We start from the raw sequence: 24,554 nt of genomic DNA, 5'->3' as shown, positions 1-24,554 counted from the left end.
TTTTTCTGTTTCCCTTTCTGCGCAATGTCACACTTATGAAAATAATTCCAGCCAGGTCAAAGTATTTTGCGTAAGGAATAAAATCAAATTATATTTTACTGTTCTAATCAACATGCTGCAATGATACTAAAAGAACTGACCAACCAGAATCAAATATTGATTTTGTAGGAAGAATGCTATCGATGACCACAATCAAGAAAGAGATTGATTTTACTTATATGTATTTATATATGATGAAAATAATGGAAATAGTACTTTGACAAAATAGAGAAATAAAAAGAAACAAACCGAGTTATCTGTTCATGAAGAGGAAGTCTCAAAATAAAGACGAAATATTTGTTCCTTTTTATTTGTCTATTACTTACATATCAATTTTAGCGTACTTAATATATTAAAGTGTGTATATGATAATAAAAGGTAAAATAAATTCGATGGTATGAATTAAAAATGGAAATGTGAAATGTTTTGCCCAACTGTATATCAAATTAGAAAAAATATAACGAGCTATGTGCCACTTTTTTTTTTTTTCGCTCTTGATCCATCCATCCATTCGTAGCCTTGAGCCCCTGGAGGGGCATAGGCCATCTACAACTTTTGTAAATGTTTTTGTAGCGAGAAGTTCTTTTTACAGGATGAGGGTGCTGGCCCCACGCCCAACCTTCCCAGAAGGTACATACAGCGCCTCGCCTTCCCAAATGGTCACCCATCTGGTATTGGCCAGGCTCAACATTGCTTAACTTTGGTGATCTGGCGAGAACCAGTGTGTCAATGTGATTGTGCCGTACTTCGCTCTTGATAAAGCCCATTAAATAATGGGCAAAATGTTAGGTTTTAGGTTTTCCATACTTCCATTCTTAATTTATATGAACCTACGTGTATCACAAACATTACCTCACAACAGTCGTTTCATGCTTTTGCAACTGTCAAATAAGATTAATCTCATTGGATGTTTTTATGGTTAAACAACCATCCACCGGGTTTAGTTTCATCTGATAATTGATGTGGACAAAGAGCAAGTGAGAGAGAGAGCGAGATAAGGAGAGATGCAATCATATCTGACCACTTGTCTATAAAAATAAATAAGTTGAAAAAAACACTTACCGTTTTTCAGCATTAAACTTCTCCTCGAGTAGTAGATCTGTTTTGGTTTCTATCGATTGCAGCATAAATCGCAGATTGTCCGAAGTCTGAGCCAGTAGTTCATTCTTCTTTGACAGCGATTCTGTTTCTCCTTCCTTTTCTTTCAATGTGTCTAAAATCTTCTCTCGTTCATTGGCCAAAATCTAAAAGATTAACATAGAAGTCTTTTTTAACTTTTATTTTTAGATCAATAACATGAGTCAGATGGCTTATGTCATGCCCAGATTACAATTCAAAAATCAGAAGTTAACCCTTTGACGGATTTGGCCAATGTGAGACAATTCTGTCCCTCTGCATGCATCTTCCTTTCACATATTAATCAAGTGATTATCAGAACAGTGCTAATAGCAGCAGCTGGAAATCTGTATAAAAGGGTGGGGTGGGGGGCATTTTTGACTGACTTTATCTTCAGATCATGTTAAATTATTTACTATCCTCATCTATTATCAAATTAAAATGCAGGGCTCTTTAGTTGACCTTTGACAACTAAATATTTTGGTTTACTAGCCAAATAGAAAAGTTACTAGCCAAACCCATGTGATTTTTGGAATATGACATCTTTATTCCATGCCGAGTATGTACATCATAAATTGGTTGTTTTATGGCATATTAACCCTTTTCGGGTTATCTAATGCTGAATCCAGTGATTTTGAAAAAAAAAAATTTTATGTTCTAAATTTTTTATATCTTCAGGTACTTATTCATGGTGTTCGATTTAGTTGTTCTGTTGTTTTTTTTTAATCAAAATATTTTTGGGTTATGCTATGTTGAATTTAATCATTAAAAAAAGAAAATTGGGCTTCCGGGTATTCATATCTTCAAATATTTATTTGCAGGGTTTAGTTGAGTTGTTTTGTAGAGAGATGGTGCTATTTTTGTTTTATTTGTTTGTTAGCTTGATGAGATGTTTAACCAAATTATCGAACCTCATTAATTTATTTGATGCTGGAAAAAGAAAAAAAAAACTTTTCCTTTTTTTATATTTTTGAGAATAGTCTTGTTACTCTCAAAAAGGAGAGAATTTCATCCAAGCAATTGTTTTCAAAGATATTCTTCATATTGTTAGATTTTAGATACTGTTTTCTAGCGCTATCAAGGGCTCTACATTCTACAAAAAGATGTTTGACTGTGCAAGTTTTGCTGCTCTTGTTTAAGTATGAAGGAGTGCGTGATTTTTGTATGGCTAATATGTATTCTAGATATAATTACTTGTTCCTTTCTTGATTTTCTAAGAGTTGATCTCCATTCTTCCAGTATGGGTTTTGATTTGATATGGTTTGTTATTTTATTGTTGCTGCCATTTTGAATAAAATAGTTGGTTGATTTTTATGTTTAAAGTCAGTGTAGGGAATGTTAATTATATTAGAGTTCAAGTTTAGAGCTGATTTGGCTACTAAGTCAGCTCTTTTGTTTCCTTTTATTCCAATGTGGCTTAGAATCCAGCATATGATTATTTCTTTGTGTTTAGATAACGAGTTGATTCTGTTTAGTAGTTCGATAATAAGAGGGTTTTCAAGTTTTTTTTTTGTTGTTACTTGAGTGAATCTGAAAATATTAGGAATTTCTTATGTTTATTTTTTTTCTAAGAGATTGAGAGTGAGGTTAATGGCATGTACTTCAGCAGTAAAAATGGAACTTCCTGCTGGAGGGGTCTATTTTAAAGTTGTTTTGTTTGAAATGGGAGTGCATGTCATGCTACTGTGGTCTTTGGAACCGTCAGTAAAAATTTGTAGATGGTCAAGATATTTCAGAAGAATATCACCGGTTTTTTTCTTGGTAGGTATAGAGGCGGGGGGGGGGTGCTTTTATGAGTTCATTTAACTTTAGAATTACTTTGGGTTTTTGGAGAATTTGTTTAGTTGCTTTCTTCACATCTCTCATAGCGCAGTTTTCTATCTTCTTAAGTATCTCAACATTTTTGAGCACAGATATGCCAACCTTCTGATGTAGAAACTACTGTTAATGTACAAGATATGGTCCCTAGATCTTCAAATGAAGAGGATAATTCTAATAAAGATCTCTCTACAGGCATTGAGGACCCCTTTTTTTTTTCTTTTTTTTTTTTACATAGGCATCACCACATTATCAAGGCCAAGAGGCCACTCAAGGATAAGGGTTAAAGAGTGTACAGTAGAAACTGGACAATATAGTAATCATTAGTAATGAAAATTTGGTAAATTTGATAACTTATATGGAACGGCTCATCAAGAACTTATTTACATTAGACTTGAAGACAACCATATTGTAGTCAGTCGGAAAGCAGGAAAACGGAAGACAATTCCACAGGCGTGCAGTTCTAAGAAAGAAGCTCTGTTCATGGAATCTACGTTTAGGTTTAGGTACAGATAAAGAGTGGGGGGAATTATTGATAGTGTTTACAGCTAGACGAGTGTTTCTTGTGAAAGTTTGGCGAGGGGGGACCATAGATTGAAGCTCAGTCGAACACTTTCCATGAAAATAACGATACATCAGAGACAAACTCGCAACATCTCTTCTGTGAGATAGAGGTTGCAAGGAAGAGAAAAGGACATCTCCTACGAGGCTACGAAGTCTATTTTGAACTCTATCAAGGCAGGACAAGTCCTTTCTAGCAGCTCCTGCCCAGATGTGGAAACAGTATTCCATCCTTGGACGTACCTGGCTCTTATATAGATAGAGAATTGCATCAGCAGTGAGATATCTACCGGATCGATAGAAAGATCCCACCATTTTTCCAGCGGCCTTGGCAACAGATTTGATGTACATGTTCCATTTAAGATCAGGAGTAATGATCAAGCCAAGAAGCTTGTCAAAACTTGAGGCCTCCTGAAGACGAGAGCCATTCATTTCAATTGATGCCAGATGGGGATCAGAATGTTGATGATGTAAAGAGAGAAGCTTGGTTTTAGATGCATTAAAAGTAACCAACCACTCCTTACCCCATTGTACTACGTGCTCAAGATCAGAGGAGAGAGAATTGGAGAGAACTTGGTCGTTTACTGTCTTAGATGTGCTACCATAAATGGTAGTGTCGTCAGCATAAATGTCTACAAATGATGTAAGGATGTGATTTGGAAGATCATTAATGTAGATCAGGAAAAGAGTTGGGCCCAGGATGGACCCCTGAGGGACACCGGCATTAATACTGTGAGCTTCTGATTTTTGCCCCTCAACTACTACTCTTATGAACCTATCAGAAAGAAATGATTTAATAATTGAGAAGACATTTCCAGCAATACCATAGCTAGAGATCTTATGAAGTAAACCTTTATGCCATACCCTATCAAAGGCCTTAGATATGTCAAGAGCAATTGCCCTAGAAAGGTTGCCTCCGTCGAGAGATTTGCTAATCCTATGAGATATAACTGTAAGCACATCTGCTGTAGATCTAGCAGAACGGAAACCATATTGAGTGTCACTAAGAAGGTTAATTTTGTTGAGATGGTTGATTACTTCTGTATTTAACACAGATTCCAGCAACTTACTCATGACGCACAGGAGACTTATTGGCCTGTACTGAGAGGGGGATGAGCGATCACCTGAATTCTTAAATACAGGGCATACTGATGAAATTTTCCAGGGAGATGGGAAACTATTCTCCTTAAGACAACGTTTAAACAGTTTTGTAAGTATGGGCGCTAGTTCAGGTTGAAGTTTTTTGAGTACTATAATTGGAATACCGTCAGGGCCAGTTGCTTTACTGGAATCAAGGTTTTTGATTAGCTTGGCAACATCACGTACAGATATACGTATATCACATAGCGTGTTTTCTGATACAGGAGGAAATATTGGGGGTTGGCGGCCTTGATCGCAAAGAGTAGAATTAGCTGCAAAGTTCTTGACAAAGAGTTTGGCTTTGTCTGATGCTGACGAGATTACCTCAGGTCCATTGATAATAGTTGGGATGGAGCACACGCTTCTGTTCAGGATTCTGTTTGCTATTTGCCAAAACTGGTGGGAACCAAGCCGCTGCTCAGCTACTTTGGACTTAACAGATTGAGCATACAACTCTCTTGCATTCTTTATTACTTTCTTACAATGGTTGCTGGCAGTCCTGAAAGCGGCTTTAGTTTCCATATTTTCAATGTAGAGAAACCGAATATATTGCCACACGAAGAAGAAATCGATATTCATATTATTTAAATTCTTTGGACTATTGTTTTAATCCTGAGTGTTATTTTCACAACGTTACGGTTAATATAGCCTCTAACCTTCTTTCAGGTGTATCTTGCCGAACTTAGGAATGTTTCTGTCAAACACAAGACACCTGTGACGCAGTGGTTAGATTACTTGGACAAACCAATTGTAAAAGTGATATTCCACTGAAGATTGAAGGTTCAATCCTCAGTGTGGGGGGTCCTGGATATAACCTTAAACTATATCTGATGGTGAGGCTCCAGCTTGCGGGTTTGGGAGAGTGTGGAGCCACCCTTTAATTGCCATTGCTCCCATGTCCACTCTGACCCGGAGTGGTAGTACCCGTTAGGGTTCCATGGGTAAATAGAAACTGACTTGAAAAAAAACAAAACAAATATAATCTATTAAAAAACTTTTCTTCAAAATCACTGGATTCGGCATTAAATAACCTGAAAAGGATTGATATGCCGTAAAACAAAAGCAAGCAAGCAACCAACCTCAGTGTGGGTGGCCGAAAAATACAATTGCAAATTACTTAGGACGTCTATCCAGTCATGGCTGACGGAACAAGAGTATGCTATCCCCGTGAAGTAAATAAAGGGTTCTGTTCGAAATTCTGTCCAAATTCCTGAGGTCGACTTAAACATTCCCAAGTTCAACAAGATACTCCTGAAGAAGGCTAGATGTTACACTGACAAAAATGTTGTGAAAACTGACACTCAGGATGAGAACGGTAGTCCAAAGAATCTAAATAATACAAATAACCAATCCTCATCTGAAAAATTCAAAAACGTAAGAAGAACTCAATGTTTCTCAAAAAGCTAATACAACGGATTTCTGAGTTCCAAAACCGGTACAAAGATCATCTAGAATAAGAAAAATGCCCAGGAAATACAAAGAATTCATAACTTATGATTATGTCCCCTAATCTTCCATCTTAATAATTCTTGGGGGGGGGGGGTGTAATATGGTTGTAACACTCTTCTCACCCCATCGATTAACTTGAACCTGTCTAAACATCATAAGTAAAGATTATATAAACTAATGTTTGCACTTTTAGTGAATAAAACTTTTACTGAGCAACTTGGCTTCTTTCTTTTTAATTCATAACAGTTGGTAACAATTACTGCCTTTTTTTTCTCTCTAAGGATAGAATTAAACAGTGCTAATATCATTTTTAGTCCCCTGACAAAAAGAACGGTGGACCGGTAAATTCACCCTCGTCCGCTCGCCTGTCCGCACTTTTCTCAATAACTACACCTTGGAATTTTTTAGAATTTTGCACAAACATTAAACATGAGTAAAAAAGTAACAGAACGGATTTTCCGGGAAAACTCCGGTTGCCCCCCTAGGGGTTCCTTTCGGGTTAAAATGACACTTTCATGCTTATTAAAAAAAAAATAAAAAAAATTGATGCCTTGAATTCTTATAAAACTTTCTGAAAAGTTGTAACTTTCTATATAATTTTGTTTGTCTATGCTTCATGATAACTTTTGGGTGTGCCCCAGGGGTTCTTCAAGGGCTAATAAAAACACTCCATTTTTGGGACTATTTTACCATATTTGTCCAAAATTTTTCTGTGTATGTCTATTTAGCAGTATTGCATGGTCCTGAACTCAAATTTAAATTTATTAAGGCCTTGGGGACTTTTGGGGCTAAATGGGGGGGGGGGATATGATGGACTTAGTCATTTCTTTTTTTGCATGGTACAGAACTCAAATTTACATATGTTAAAGGCCTAAAACTGCACCATTTGTTCCTTCTCCCCAGGATTTGATGTCCTCTGGGGACTTTTGGGACTAAATGAGGGGGGAGGCAATGCTGAACTTTTTTTTATGCCTCATTCATTTACGGGAGACCATACATGTTTCACTTGTCTTTAGCATTAATTCTTTTATTTAAATAAACTTGCTTCACATTTTCCCCACGTGTTAGCCTGTATTTCTCTTAATTTCTAAATCGCTAATCTCCTGGGATGATTTGTATTCTTTTTTCCTTTCTAACCTTATTTTTATGCCTAAAATGCTTTCTATTCTGTAAGTTTATTAAGTCTATGACTCCCTTTAGGTTTTTAGTAAACTCCACGTCTCTGTCGTGTCTTTATTTTGTATTTCTGTGTTTCTGAAACAATGTTTTCATTTGTCTAAAACATACCATGCTTCAGAATCTGGATTACAGTAAAGAGTTTATGCTAACTGTTCAAGGTTTGCATATTTCTACAGAACATACACATCCCAGTATATATTTGCTATCTTAATCTACTTAAAAATTAGTTTAAATACATTGCCTATATAATAAGGTAATTATTTTATATTATATATATATATATATATATATATATATATATATATATAATTTTTCAGAATGTGAGAGATTATATCATTATTTACACAGTCAAACAAGAGCCATGACAACCAACAAACCAGAAGTCCAAAATTCGAGTTTCGCTCTCATATGGGCTCATCAGTTAGACATATCTGAACCCGGATTTTGAAACCTGAGCCTCTTGCATGCGAAGCAAACACTCTGCCAACTGAGCAAATGCCCCACACACAAGTCTCCTAACTAACACAGATCAAACAAACCGCGGCATATATATATATAGCAGTCAATAAAGAAAGAAAATGACGATATAGAATTATATAATATTTATTCATTTATTCAATAAGGTTGTACATCAATTAGGGGTGTAGGGTAAGTGAGAACTCTTTATACCATGGGATTTCGAAGCCTAATGCTTCTCATCAGAAGAGGAGAGAAGATGCTAGTTAATATAATAGGGATGCAACGTCTAGCGATAGTTACATTAGGAGCAAAATAAAATATTGAGGCTGTTTGGGGAAACTAAATTAATCTGTGATATAGGAGTATACCTTTTATTATATAATACAGGTAGGTGTATCCATCCATAGCCTTGAGCCGCTGGAGGGGTATAGGCCATTCACAACTTTGTAGATGTTTCTGTAGCAAGGAGTTCTTTTTTTCAGGATGAGGCTGCTGGCCTCACACCCAACCTTCCCAGAAGTACATACAGCACCTAGCTTTCCCAAATGGTTACCCATCTGGCACTAGACAGGCTGAACGTTGCTCAACATGATTGTGCCATACAGGTAGATGTATAGCATATATATATTAAACCCACCATGAGAGATATGCTATACATATGCATTATATAATAAAAGCTATACTCCTTGTGCGGTAATAAAACTTCTCAAATGCACTTGTAATGTTGTGTAAGGCGTTAACTTTAGTCAAAATTGCCTGTTCCTTGTTTCATCGAATTTTTTCATTATTGATCATTAATTCTTATTAAAGACATTTTGATACAAAACCTATCTAAAAACACTGCCAGACACAAAGTTTCTTTTATATAATAGTAGAGATTCTTTGAATTTAAGTGCATTTTTTTTATACTCGTTCGTGCTAAGTCAAAGTTTTGGTCTATATGACCTCTTCAGAGCCACTACTCTGTTCAACTGATAAAATATTTATTGTATTGGAGAGTATGTGTGCAGGGAGAAAGAATTTTAGAACTGGTTTGGTATATATATTTTCAATAAGAAGGGAAGAACAAAACGAAATAAATGAACTAAACAAAAAAAAACAAAAAAAAAAGAAAGAACAAAAAAAAAAAAGAAAAAGTTAATTATAAAAGCAGGAAAAAAAAACAAACAAAAAAAAAAACAAGATGCCTCTCCCCTTCTTTCCTCCACGGGATGACCTAAAATAAGAGGCCCAATAACAGGAAGCCTCAGGGGAGATAACTGCGGCAGTTTTATGGGTGGCACGACTTTTACTATATTTATAAACATTGGATAATGAAATGTGCAGAATCGGTGGGTTTATAGACACACACACACACACACACACACACACAATGTAATAACAGTATTATTATATAATTGCATGTACTGGTCATAATATTACAGGCATGTACAAATACACACAAATACATATTTGCCAGCACACACAAAAACGCATGTACACATAGACAAGCATATTTACATATACATAAATATATACAAGCATATTCACACACATATAAAAGCACATTTACACATACATATACAAAAGCACACATACATATACATAAAAGAACAATTACACATACATATATATAAAAAAAACAATTACACATACGTACACACACACACATAAATACAGATTTACAGACACGCCCAAAACACACATCAGAGAATAAATAATATGTATGTAAATTAAACTGCTTCTGAACTTTTGAGATGAGGATTGATTATTCATATTATTTGGATACATCGGACTACTGTTCTCATCTCGATTGTGATTTTCACAATGTTTCAGTCAATGTAACTTCTGATCATTGTATCTTGTCAAACTCTGGAATCTTTCTACCGAAATTCCATGCAGATTCCAGAGTTCGACAAGATAAACCTAAAGAAGGTCAGAGGTTACATCAACTGATGCATTATTTTTTTTATTTTCACTATTGTCCTTTTTATTTCAGAATCTCATAGGTTTAATACAACACACAAAATGGTTACCACCTGTGTGGGAGAGATATAACTGAGCTCATGATCACTAAAAACATAAAAGCTAGAATATAAAATACTTGTTAGTTTTATAATATTTTGGTTCATCTTTTTGTCTTTTTTTGTTTTGTTTTTTTAATTCTTCAATATTAAAGCATTTCCAAGCATTAAACTAATTTCCTTGAAAGAGTAGAACTTTTGAATGCATTTTGTGTGAACTTTTACTCTTAATATTTGCAATCGATCAGGACTACGTCTAGCTGAAACCACTATCAATAATTTCCCCCACTCTTTATCTGTGCCTAAACCTAAATGTAGATTCCATGAACAAAGCTTCTTTCTTAGAACTGCACGCCTGTGGAACTCTCTTCCGTTTTTCTTCAAGATTTTGATGAGCCAATTTTAGTGTAGCTCACAGTATTAATGCTGGAGTCCCTCAAGGGTCCATCCTGGTCTCAACTCTCTTCCCAAATCACATCCTAAGATTATTCATAGACATTTATGCTGACAACACTTCCATCTATGGCAACACTTCAAAGGCCGTAAATGACCAAGTTCTCTCTGATTATCCCTCCTCTGATCTTGAGCACATGGTGCAATGGGGAAGAGGGTGGCTGGTTAATTTTAATGCATCTAAAACCAACGTCATCAACTTTCTGATCCCCATCTGGCATCAATTGAAATGAATGGTTCTCGTCTTGGGAAGGCTCCATGTTTTGACAAGCTCCTGATCTGAAATGGAACATGTACATCAAATCTGTTGCCAAAGTCACTGGAAAAATGGCGGGATCATTCTACCGCTCCAGTAGATATCTCACTGCTGATGCAATTCTCTATCTGTATAAGAGCCAAGTATGTCAAAGGATGGAGTACTGTTGCCACATCTGGGCAGGAGCTGCTAGAAACAACTTATTCTGCCTTGACAGAGTTCAAAATAGACTTTGTTGGGAGATGCCCTTTTCTCTTCCCTGCAACCTCTTTCCCACAGAAGAGATGTTACGAACCTATCTCTGCTTTATCATTATTTTCATGGCAAGTGCTTGTCTGAGCTCCAATCTATTGTCCCCCTTGCCAAACTATCACAAAAAACACTCATCTAGCTGAAACCATTATCAATAATTTCTCCTACTGATTATCTGTGCCTAAACCTAAACATAGATTCCATGAGCAAAGTTTCTTTCTTAGAACTGCACACCTGTGGAACTCTCTTCTGTTCCCCTGCTTTCCAACTAACTACAATATGGCCGTCTTCAAGTCCAACATGAACAAGTTTTTGATGAGGTGTCCCCTAAAGTAATCCAATTTACCAAATTTCCACTCCACAACTAAGGATTACTACAATATTATCCCATTGACTGCCATGTAAAAAATTTGTCTTAGTTTCTTCTGACTCATTCCTTCCAGCTATTTCTGTCAGACAGCACTGTCAGCAGTTGGTAATCAGTTTCCTACAAATTTTCTACAAAGGGAGATAACTCAACAATAATTCAAAGCTTGTGAGAATTATGCTGTTGATGTGGGTGTCGTGTCATGCAACGTATTCCATACGAAGGTGTCACTTGCAAGTTCTGACATAATTCTGCAGGAGTGACAAGCAAATGGAGGACTTCTTTTTCTTAGCAAGACCGAGATAAAAGAAAAGTGTGGTTCTTGTCCAGAATTCCCCCTATATCATAAAGCTAAAATAAATAAAACGTTATCACTATGTACCCTTAGTGAAACGAAAATATCATATTCCAAAAATGATGTAACTTGCTCAAGTACAGTTATTTTTAAATAATAAAAAAAAAAAAAAATCAAATTTTATGAGCATTGAAGGAGTAACTGTCTCACCTGCTATTTTGAAAAATATCTAAAAAACAAAAAAACAAAGGGATATAACAATAATTCAAAACTTGCAAAATTTATGCTGTAATGCCTACGAATTCCCATTAATCGCTTAAAAATGATTTTCTTAATAAAAATAAAACTACTTGACCAATTTACATTATTTTTGGAATATGATATTTTTTGTTTCATCACAGGTATGTACATCATACAGACTTTTCTTTATGTTTGTTCTTTTAATATAGGGGCAATTCCGGATAAGAATTGAAAGTGTTCGTATAGGCTTTATTCATTTGGTGTTTCATCAAGACTATGTCCAATGCAGCTGATAACATCCATGTATACATTCTGTTAAGTGATGCGTTTTGTTGTTTGTCAGCATCCAAGCTTCAGTGCCATGTTGTTGCAATGGCGTTTACTTTCATCAGATGAAGATAGCTTCTTCCCTGGCTCACATTACTTCTCAAATCATGCACAGTGGTCCTGAGCATGGTCACAGAAGATGGCTAACCAATTGTGTCTGTGGTCTTGGGTGGTTAGTTTTTATTTTTCATTTAACGGTATATTAATAATTTGGGTTTTTTTTAATGCGGATGTATGACCTAGATCCACATACATCCAGCAAATTGCCCATGACGCCAACTGTGATCCTAAAGATCTGAGGCAACTGATGGATTGGTTGGTTGGTTGTTTTTGTTTTATGGCATATCAACCCTTTTCAGGTTATTTAATGCCGAATCCAAAGATTTTGAAGAAAAATTTTTTTTAATAGAATATATTTGTTGTTTTCAAGTCGGTTTCTATTTAACCCATAGTTGGGACCCTAACAGGTACTACCACTCCAGGTCAGAATGAACCTGGGAGCAATGCTAATTAAAGGGTGGCTCCACACTCCCCAAAGCCCACAAGCTGGGGCCTCACCATCGGATATAGTTTAAGGTCATATCCAGGACCACAGCTAATGAAGACAGTGAAATCTGGAGAGAGAGTCACATCGGTCTAGGCAAGGAGCTTGACCAGATAGAAATGCTTAATCCAGTATTTTTGAAAAAAAAGTTTTTATGCTTCAAGTTCTTTATATCTCCAAATATTTATTCATAGAGTTTGGTTTGGTTATTTTGTTTTACCACATATCAACCCTTTTAGAGTTATTTAATGTTGAATTCAGTAATTAAAAAAAAAACTTATTTATTCTTCAAGTTCTTTATATCTTCAAATATTTATTCATGATGTTTGGTTTGATTGTTTTGGAGAAGAAAATTGTTTATTTTTTATTTGGATTTTGACTTTGCTGAACATGTTTGAATTTTGCAAAGCAAAAGGAAAAAAAAACAAAAAGAAACAGTAACATCAATGTTTGATGCAGTTTTGGTCAGGAAGCGAGTATCAGACAACCTGATCTGGTAGCACCAGATACCTTAAAAAAGTATTACCACTCCTGGTCAAAGTGGGCCTGGGAGCAATGGTAACTAAAAGGCTGCCACAGCTCCCAAATGGAGCCTCACTACTGGATGTTTTTTAAGGTTCTCCTCGATGGCTGCTATCTAGGCTATTAACTGACCACTGATATACTTGCCTCACCACAGCAAAGCGATAGGAAGGATTATGTTAAGACAGATTTCTCTTGTGATACTGTCAACATCTCTCCTCCCAAAGTGTTAGGAAGTGATCATAAAGGAAAGGGGGGGAAGTATAACAAAAAGGGGGAAAATAGTTGATTAGCAGAACCAAAGTATAAGAAATGAGGCTAGTAGAAAGACAATTGGGAGGTGGGGTTTACTAAGGCACACAAAGGCAATCAAAAATAGGATTGTCATTTAGGTATGGCAGTGACTGGGACAAAAAAACGGACAATAGAGGTTGATATATATTTAGAGATGGTTAATGGACAGTTTAGGAAGAAGAGTAAGTCTTACGGGCACTTGAGTTTGGGACAGGTTACAGTTGGGGGCAGTTGACAGTAGGTTGTGGCTGGGATTAAGATGAAATAAGTTTTATTATACCTATAGTCAGAACTCACTAAGTATTGTTAGAAAGTGATATCACCCTTTAATTTTTATTGCCTGTGGACAGAATGTTGTGGCTTGGATTAGATCTGGAGAGCTTTAGAAGGTCGAAATGAGGAAATGAATGGATTCACTGGACTGACAAACATGGCTTAGATAGACAATTAAGATGCAAATAGTGTTTAGAGGGATATTTTCCATGATAGTGTCACACACACACACATACAGTGCAACTGATATCTGTAGAACGTGTTTGACAATGTTTTTTTTTTCTATTTCTCTTGAGTTTATTTTTATACTTGTGAATCAGTGCTTACTCTCGGCAGTTGCCAACGTGTGAGAGACAACGACATGGTCAGAATGAGAATATAAGACAGATAGAAGACCACAGCATGCACAGATTTGGGGTGGCAGTTGTTGAGTGGGAGTACATGGTTTCACGCTTTGTGACCCTAAAAAAGTTCCTCTTAAGATTGTTAGAGATGAAAAAGGTGTGCAGTCTGTAAAGGATACCCAGGTTTTACCATTGCAGATTCTTTTTGCAGTCTCTTTAATGCAGAGATACTCAAATTCAATAAATCAATAAAAAAAAAAAAGAATCGTTACAAACCTCCAGTTCCGTCTGCTGATGTGACAATGTTTTTAAAAGCTGCGAACTGTCGTTCTCAAGATCGTTCATAGCTCCAACCGTTTCAGCCAACTCACTAAAAGGAAAAAATAATATATATTATTTATCATATTATTTTTATTCAATTTTAGGTAAGCAAATTTACTTATCTATAATATAAAAAGCAGGTCTCTCCATGTATGTATGTATGCATGTTCAGCTAAAAATCCAAACTACAAAACAAACACCCACAAAGTTGTTATGTTCTTGATTGGCGTTGACCTGGGCGAATATTATCTAAAATTTAGAAAAAAATTTATTCATCCTCTGAGAGTCAACTAGGCTTGTTTTTTTGTTGGAGGGGGGGGGCGATTTTTTTCAGTATTATCATAATCTGTATAAATAAAACAGTAAATGTATGTGTGTGGCTGTGTGAAAATATTTAACCAATAAACTTTTAAACTAACATTAGAATTAACAGGAAATAATAATCATACACCAAGGATGGTTTATAAGACATAAAATCTTTATTTGGAGGGATGAATAACGCGTACAGAAATATGTCAGCAAGTTGAAATGCACCATGATATTTGACTTTTTCATTTTAAACTTAAATTCAAGCTATTATTACCGCACAATCAATAAGATCAAGCATATTAAATCCACGGTAGGTTCTTTGATATGGCAGGGGCGCATCCCAAATGAATGTTTCTGTTTAGAGCACAACTGAAGCATGATACTTGACTTTTGCATTTCAAACTTTAATTCAAGCCATTATATATAAAAAATAATTTTATAAAATTAACAGTAGGTTCTCTACAGTTCAATGTAGGCCACAATATATTGTGAAATAAGTCACTGCAAGGAGGCTTATGAAGCTTCCTCTTGGTGCACCATGAGGTGTCCCTAACTAGAACAGGCAATCAATCGATTTGATTGAATAATTGGCGATTTCACTGATTTTGATGACAATAAAAATATGAGAGGCAACGTTGGGTCTCCCTGCTAGTATACACACACATGCACATATATAAAGGCAAAATAAAATGAAGAAACATAAAATTTACAATTCACGTCACTATTTATGGATTTGACGTGATTTATAGAATCAATCAATTCATTGCTCACAGATTTTGCCATTTCACTGTTGGATTTTTGAACTTCATTGCTCAACTTGTCTCTACGATTTTCAAATCACTTCTTCAAAAATTGTTTCCTACTAGACTTTTTAAAATTTTGAAACTTTCCTTGAATTTTTTTTTTTTTTTCTCTTAACAAATGGTAGAAATTATTCAACTTAGAATTTTCAAAATTTTTCAAATTTATGCACATTAGTAATTTATTATTTTACTGACAAGAAAAGTTTATTTTTGAAACTGGAATGATGAAGGAAAAAAAAAGAATGTTATATTCCTTGTTTGAACATTTGAAATGTTGTAAATTTAATTTTTCATAATTTTAATCTGTCTTATATTAATGCTTTTTTTTTTTTTTACACAGTGATCACCACTTATCAAGGCCCGGAAACCACTCAGGGATAAGGGTTATTGCAAGTACATTACGTTAGTGTGGAGATTTGATGAAGTGTTTAATTAAGGGGGCAGTTCATTAGGAATTTGTTAACATTGGACTTGAAGACATCCAAGTTGTAGTCCGGAGGGAAGCAGGCAGACGGAACAGAGTTCCACAGGCGTGCAGTTCTAAGAAAGAAGCCTTGTTCATGGAATCTGCGTTTTGATTTAGGCACAGATACAGAGTGGGGGAAATTTTTGACAGTGGATTCAGCTAGACGGGTGTTTTTCGTGAAAGATTGGCGAGGGGGGACCAGAGATTGGAGTTCAGACGAGCACCTGCCATGGAAATAACGATAAAACAAGGATAGGCTCGCAACGTCTCTTCTGTGGGAGAGAGGTTGCAGGGTAGAGAAAAGGGCATCCCCCACTAAGCTACGAAGTCTATTTTGTACTCTGTCAAGGCAGGCTCTAGCTATATCGTTAACAAGGCAGGCTTTAGCTATAATATCGAGCAACCGTGTCCACATCTAGACTTATCATTTACAGATACTTGCTTTTGAAAACACGTCATTAAGTTCATTATTGCAGGCTTACTAGGAGGATGTCGACCATTAAAATCGCGCATATAAGATCTTTACGTTGCAACAATTGACCATCCATTTTCAAAGTAAAATTTAATTATCTCTACTCATTATGGAACATTGTGAATCAATGTTTACTTGTGCTACAGAAATCGCTGTGTTAACAGAACATTCAAATAAGTTTCAATCGGGGTTAAATTTTTAACAGATTCTAAAGTCACCATTGAAATTTTCCTTCCATTCAATCTGGGGGTCACAGCAGGCAATTATAGCTCAGGTGAATAAAATACAACCTAAAGAAACAAAATTTGTTTATTTCTTTTTAGGTTTTCTTTGCTTCATAAAACAAAAATGAAATAAAACCGAGAATATTTCGGTGAAAAACATAATTAAAAAACATTTCAATTATTTTTATTGGTATTTTTTTTCAGATTTAAAATTAGATAACAAAAAGTTGTTTCCATTTGTTACAGCAATGTGAGCTATTATACATTTATATCTGCGTTTTTGTTAAATATTTTAAGTACATGGTGTCCAAAAGGTCACTGAAGGGTTGTAAATCTCATTTTAACATTAATGGTTATTTTTTTTTCTCTATTTCAGATATTTTACAAATAATATTTTGGAAATTACTTATGGATAAGTATAGCATTGAACAACGTACGCAAGTTGTGAAATTGTTTTACCAAAATCAGGGGTCAAGTTGGTGACTTTTTGGACACCCTGTATAAGCACTGAAATAGGTTTAACCTTTCATTTTTTTTTTTTTAATTAAATGGTGTGCAGGGGGTGGGGGTGAAATATTAAGTTAGTAGGAACCAACTAAGTAATCCAAATATAATAATAGCATAATTGGTAATAAATTTTTAGTTATAACAGTACACATTCATAAAACAAATTTAAATAAGTAAATTATTGGAATAAGCTTGATAGAGAGGTTGATCATATTATTTAGATTAATTGGACCACAATTCTCATCTTGAATGTTATTTTCACAACGTTTCGGTCAATGTAACCTCTAACCTTCTTTGGGTGTATCTTGTCGAACTTGGGAAACTGCACAGAATTTTTGCAGGAATCCTTTGTTTAATTCACAGGGTTACCATCAGTCATGACATCTCCATGGAATAAATAAAGAGTCCCATTTGAAATTCTGTGCAGATGCCCAAGTTAGATGGAAAGATTCCTGAGTTCGGCAAGATATACCTGAAAAAAATTGGAAGTTACATAGACTGAAATATTGTGAAAATAACACTTAAGATGAGAATAGTAGTCAAAAGAATCCAAATAATATGAATAATTATTTCTCATCTCAAAAATTAAAAAAACAAAGGGGTTGATGCTTTAAATATATACAAGTTTTTCATAGAGTGAGGAAGATTTTCATTCGACAAAACTACTTCTGTATTAAAAACAATCCTTCGAACAAAATTAGTTATAGTTGTATAACAATTTTGTTAATAATTTAATGGCTAAAAGATAACAAAACAATAATTTAATGGCTAAAAGAAAACAAAACAATAATTTAATGGCTAAAAGAAAACAAAACAATAATTTAATGGCTAAAAGATAACAAAACAATAATTTAATGGGTAAAAGATAAAATAAATTTAATGGTTAAAAGATAACAAAATAATCATTTAATGGCTAAAAGATAACAAAATAATAATTTAATGGCTAAAAGATAACAAAATAATAATTTAATGGCTAAAAGATAACAAAATAATAATTTAATGGCTAAAAGATAATATTTAATTTTCAGAATCCTACTTTAAAAAAAAAAAAAAAAAGGTATACTAATTTGGCACAAAAACAAATGGCATAATCAATAAATAAAATTTTAAAAAGTTAAACATAATTAAAGTAAAGATTCAGACAACACCGGGTAAACACTTTTTTTCAAACAAGATTTGGTTAAATAATATAAATATTCACTGCTAACAGCAACTATAGGTCCTCTTGGTTTGGATTTGATACCAACAGTACCAATGTTGTCCTGATCTTCAGCAAAACATATATACATATGTATGTGTATGTGTTTACAGCAAATATCTATTTTAAATAAATAAACATTATTTAAAGAAACAGACAACCCATATTTGCTTCTGTCCATGCGTTTTTTTTAATATATTATATACTAGCGAGGGGGGGGGGGACTCGGCGTTGCCCAGTCGTAAAATACACCTAAATATGATATTCTAATTTATGCAAATTTCATATATATTATTATAGAGTCAATTCTTTATCGATTATTGCATATTATATTGTACCCAATATATAATAGTGATTTCAAAAGTTAAAAAAAAAAAAAAAAAAAAAAAAAAAAGACTTGGGTGTCACCAATCAGTATCAAAATCGAAACATATAGCTCTCCAGCCTTATTTGTTAGCATCTGAGTCAAGTTCATACGCATATAAAAACTTAAAAAATAACAAATGTATATTTATACATGTGTAAAGAAACATTGTCAAGTTCCAATTTTTTTTTTCAATTTTGATCTCTTAGCAGCTATTTTTACCGGTTAAAACCAAATCGAATTTGTTCCACTGGTCCAAACCCCATTTATATCAAGTTTCAAGCCTGTAGACCAAAGATTGACAGTAGTTTGGTAGAGACCATTCTCACACGGCAGACAAGGCTACTTTATATATATATATATATATATATATTATATATATATATACATACATACATACACACAGGGTGTGTCTAGTGTTTGAGAACATCACTTATTTTTAGCAATTCTTTCCTGTATATTGATTTTTTACTTTTTTTTTTTTTTTTTTTTTACAGACAATCAATAGTGAGAGGTAATAAACTAACACAGGAAATGAAAAGACATGCTGTACTAGTTGCAATAATGGCAGAACACAGCACTTTGCAAATTGCACAATTTCTTAAATTCGCCCAATCCTTTGTTTCAAAATTCAAAGAGTTAATAAATAATGATGGCCAAATTTCTTCTGTTGCTAAACGTAAAAAGCACCAGCAATGCTCTGACAGCATTAGAACACACAAGTTTATTTAACAGGTTCAGAATATCATTGACGACAGCTGCCAGAAGTCAATGAGTGAGATCAATTGCAAAAGATCTCAGTGTCTCCGAAGCCACAATTTGAGGAAGTGTCCATGAGAATCTTCGATACAATTCCTATGTAATGGAGAGAGGCCAGTTTATATCTGAGATCACTAAAAAAAAATCGTTTAGTGAGATCCAAGAGACTTTTAATCAAACTGAAACATCCTGCTGAACAAGACATGTTTTTTTTTTTTTTTTTGTTTTTTTTTTCAGACGAAAAGAACTTTGACCAACATGTGGCCTCCAAGTTCTCTAGACGATAATCCTTTGGATTATTATGTGTGAGGCGTTGTTGAGAGAGATGTAAATAGACATCCTCACGACACCAAAGATTCTCTGAAAGCATCCATAGTCAGAGTAATCAACAACATCGACGAGGACCATCTTATACGCACCTTGAATAGAAGCTGTCATTGTCATTGAAGCAGAAGGCAATGTCATTGAATGAAATTATTAAATATGAGTGTCGCTTATGTTCCAATGTTGTTTTATTTAATTACAGATGTGTTGTTTGTATTTTTATTCCTTAAAAATGGAAGAAATGTTCCCAAACACCAGATGCACCCTATATATATATATATATATATATATATATATATATATATATATATATATATAGTTACTCTGACTATGGATGCTTTCAGAGAATCTTTGGTTGTGAGGATGTCTATTTACATCTCTCTCAACAACGCCTCACACATAATAATCCAAAGGATTATCGTCTGAAGAGCTTGAAGGCCACATGTTGGTCAAAGTCCTTTTCGTCTGAAAAAACAAAAAACAAAGTCTGTTTTGTTCAGCAGGATGTTTCAGCCTTATATAAGCTCCAATGAAACTTGTTGAGCTTTATATTATCCCGATAAGTCTCTTCTTATATAGAATTGAACTCACTCTCTTCTTCTAACTCACTTAGCTCTCTCTCTCTCTCTCTATATATATATATATATATATATATATATATATATTGAAGTATATTGAGCACTGTTAAAATAAATACTGAAAAAAAAAAAAAATGTGTGTATGCATAATATATTATTTTATAACCTAAGTGTATATACATGAAATAGTGAAATATAAATTTTCTTACTCTTTCACATTCTTGTAGTCGTCTTCCATATCTTTTAATAATTGCTCCATTCGACTTTTTTCCATTTCCAGTTCATAATTTAACCGTTCCAATTCCTAAGAATAAAAAAAGTAATTATAGTTATATAAGTAATCAGACTGAGTCAACATTTTATTTGTAAAATAAATGAAAGGTTTGTCAAACAAGCTCTCATAGAAACTTCTGGACAACTAATCCTCACATTCCATGAATTATATTTCTGAGAAAAGAAGAATTGCTGTTTTCTGGGATGGAATTTACTCATATAACATTTATTGTTGGCTACTTTTTTACCTTGAAGTGTTGTTTTTTCTCTCTTTTCATCAAACGTCTTTATACCTCATCAATATATATATATATATATATATATATATATATATATATATATATATATATTAGTATCAAATCAGAATTAGGAATCGGAAAAATTAGAACTTTTTGGGGTATCGAAATCAGTATTGGAATCGGAAAAATTTGTGCATATTTTCCAATGCCAAAACGATTCTTTAATTAGCTTTTTTTTTTATTCTATTCAAAGCAAAACTTTCCACTGCTGGTGGTAATAATAAAATAATTTTTTATTGATTTTAAACTACTAGTAACGCTAAAATTCGTAGATCACCCTCCCCTCCAAGTTAATTTTTACATTTGAGAAAATATGTGCACAGTTAACACATGTTTTACGGTAACTGGGAAAGATAGCAACTTTATAGTTAAATATTTAGAGATTTATGGAGAATCGAAATCAGTAATTGTATTGGAATCAAGAATAATGTTGTAATCATCCCATCACTATATATAAGTAATAAAATCAAAAGGATAGAGTGTTTACTTGATATACACAATGGTAAACTTCAATCTAACATAAATAACAGTATTTTTGTAGTCATCGAAATACAGTACTGTTTTGTTGTATCACAACTCATCAGTGCCGCTAGACTAGCACCTCTCCCAAGCCGAGAATTGAACCTAGAACCATTGCGTCGACAGTCAGCAGTTCTACCCATCGACCCACGGGAGCCGTGCCGACAAATGTCTATTTTAAACAAACATTCGTCCACCACTTTTATAGTGCTCAAACCACTTGTTTACAAACAAACAGCGAGCCTCGCATAATAAATTGTTTATAATTTAAAAAAAAAAAATGAATACTCCCAATTGGAAAAAAAATCTCAAAATCAAATAAAACTTTTAGTTATTTATAAATAAATGTTCCTATTTACAATGCCTCCCCACGGGACAGAGTTAGACACCAGGGTCGTTTTTTAATGTGGAGAAAAGGAACAAAAATAAAAAATTGTCTCAGTCGTGAAGGATTTCTCCCCCACTGACAGAGAACAAGAAATTGAAGTGTAGATCTGAAGAACAGATACTACACTTTGATCTTGACACAAAGGCCAAAAAAATACTAACTACTATTCATAAATAAATGTTGTAAAATATTTATTTTACAAAAAAAAAAAAAAAATAACTTCAATTTTTTTTTTTTAGATCACATAAATTATTTTATCCCACCTTTTTATTTTTAGCATGAAATAAGTTTTATTATAGCATAGTCGAAACTCACTAAGTACTTTTATATATGATATCACCCTTTTAATTTTTATTGCCCGATCCAACTTTGATAATCTTTGTATTTCTAAATAACTGAATAACAAAAGTAAATTAAAACTTACATCAGCTCTTTGTTTAGTATCCGATAAAGCGACCACCTCATCTTGGAGACGATCTACAAAAAACAAAAACAACAAACAAAAAAAAAATCATAATTATGTTACTAGAATAGAGCTTTGGTGTCTGTAGTTGAAATTATGCTGCATTAATAAATGTGAAAGAGAATATATATATTTGAAGATCATTTTAAATTGCAAGACACTTATTGTTTTGGAAGAGAACCTACTCAGTCAAAAATTGATGGCGAGAAATGTGAGATCCTTCAAAGAGAGCAAGCTTCCAATACGGATAGGCAAAACTTTTGAACATTTTACATTCAAACAATGAATTATTCACACGACAAGTTTCGGTATTTGTCCAGAACACACACCCTATATAAAAAAACAAAAATAAAGAAAAACCTATATGATGTACGTATCCATGATGGAAAGAAAATATTGTATGCCAAAAATCAGGTAAATTGATGAAGTAGTTTTATAGAAAATTACTCACATCAGAAAGCATCCTATATCTTTAAAAAGCCACAATTCACCTACGCATGGAGTATTGTTGCCACATCTGGGCATGTGCATCTACCACTAATCTCTCACTCTTAAACAGGGTTCAAAAACGTCTCCAAACTTAATAGATATCGCACTGTCTACCAAGCGTCAATCTGTCAATAAATCCATCTGTAAACCTGATGCTAATGGACACTTTATAAGTCTGTTACATATGAGGGACCCTACACCAATGGTGATTAAGTTAGCTAGTGCGAATTTTGACAAGGGCCACACTGAGTGCATGAGGTGTAAAACAAAATTGTTCCCATGGTTGAGTGAAAGATGGGTGACACAGGCATCAGAGACAAAACAGAGACAATGAAGAATGACATTACATTTTTGAGTGGAGAGAAAACTAAGGTTTTCAGACCAGTCTCTCCATAAAATCTGTATGTTGAGCTACCACCAATAATGTAGAAAACTGATAATCTCAATGAATGCTGCTAATGTCTCTGTCTGCCTCCATCACTCATTTCGTTAAGTTAGAAAGTGAAGCAAATAATTATTCAGATTACATTAGTCTCGCTTTCCCAATAAAACCTTGAAGAAAACTCAGCAAACGTCTCCCTTGTGTTATTCTCCATGAAAACAGTTTTGTCTTAGTTAAACAAACGAGACGATCAACAGCCACGAAAAGAAGCGGAAACCAGCACTTTGTCAACTAAGCTACAACCCCTGTCCCATCACTTTTTTTTTTTTTTTACTTCTGTCTATCATAAGCCTATGTTTACTAGTCTTTATACATGTTTGGACACTTTTTGTCGCAAAACACAAAAAAATTGATCTAATTAAGATCCTTACATGCAAAGCTTTAATGATTTGTTCTAAGCCCTATCTGGATGATGAGATTAAATTTATCACATGTACCTTCTATAACAATAGCTATCCTTTAGACATTGTGGAATCCAAAATAAAAAAATAAAGTTTCTAATTTTTATAAAGTCACAGAAATTACAGGAGAGAAATATCTTATTTACCTTCACCTATCTTGGCTAGGTAATATAAGCAACAGATTTGCCAAACAAATATAAGTGACTGTTCAACAGTATTATTTTGCATCGAATCCTGGTGTTGTGTTTTCTACTGGACCTATGCTATCCTCAGTCCAAAAAGATGCCCTTTCACCCACCATAATAACTCCATCGTTTATTTATTTTCAGTGGGATGAATGTCGCAGAGATTGGATTCCCATGTGAAACAACAGCTATGATTCGTCATGCAAATTGTTCACCATCATATGTTCTGAATAATACATACAGTTCAGCCATCTGTAGAACACCTAATAAATGGCTGCGTTTGTGCTTCTAGTTTAAGTGTTAACTTGCTCTCGATTCTTCAAGTCACGCACATTATTTTATTTGAAAATTCTAGAAACCATTTATATCCTTTAGACCTTCTCTTTATAAAAAAAATAAAAATCTTTTAGGACTTAAGGTGGTTTCTATTTAATTCTTTTCCTGTTTAATTTCCTCCTGCTTCGCTTTTTTTTTTTTTTTTTTTTTTTTTTTTAATTATTTTGTGTCCCCCGCTATATTACCATTTCATATAATTTTTTTATCAAATTGTAATTATACCTCAACTTAACTCTGCTGAGTGAGGTGTGAAACCGGTCAGCTGGCTCTTTCACTTTTTAAACTTATGTTAAACTTTGGACTATATTTAGCTATTATAAAATTCTGTACGACCAAAAAGGATATTCAAATTATGTAAGAGAACGTTGCAACAAGAACTTATTTACACTAAATTTGGAAACAACCATAGTTAGCTGGGAAGCAGCTCTATGTGTAACAGAGTGCGTATGGGCACATTTGAGAAAATCAGCAGCAGCCAAAAGATAGCTGACTAGTGAAAATAG

At 34.0% G+C, this 24,554-nt stretch overlaps 1 protein-coding gene across 6 annotated transcripts in view; it reads right to left on the bottom strand.

Annotated features, from left to right (window-relative positions):
* Positions 1-24,554, bottom strand: part of LOC145260427 (pleckstrin homology domain-containing family D member 1-like) — a 354,121-nt gene that overhangs the window by 84,957 nt on the left and 244,610 nt on the right. For all 6 annotated transcript variants that reach the window (XM_080118429.1, XM_080118424.1, XM_080118427.1 and 3 more), the window contains exons 6-9: positions 22,160-22,212; positions 20,466-20,560; positions 14,208-14,301; positions 1,102-1,283 (exon numbers count right to left, since the gene is read on the bottom strand). In XM_080118429.1, the coding sequence (XP_079974555.1) occupies positions 1,102-1,283; positions 14,208-14,301; positions 20,466-20,560; positions 22,160-22,212 (424 nt within the window). The remainder of the gene's footprint in view (positions 1-1,101; positions 1,284-14,207; positions 14,302-20,465; positions 20,561-22,159; positions 22,213-24,554) is intronic.

Source organism: Euprymna scolopes, chromosome 36 (assembly GCF_053919585.1).
Source record: "Euprymna scolopes isolate OS-2025 chromosome 36, ASM5391958v1, whole genome shotgun sequence".
In the NCBI taxonomy this organism is placed as follows: Eukaryota; Metazoa; Mollusca; class Cephalopoda; order Sepiida; family Sepiolidae; genus Euprymna; species Euprymna scolopes.
This window is presented reverse-complemented; position numbering and strand designations above follow the sequence as displayed.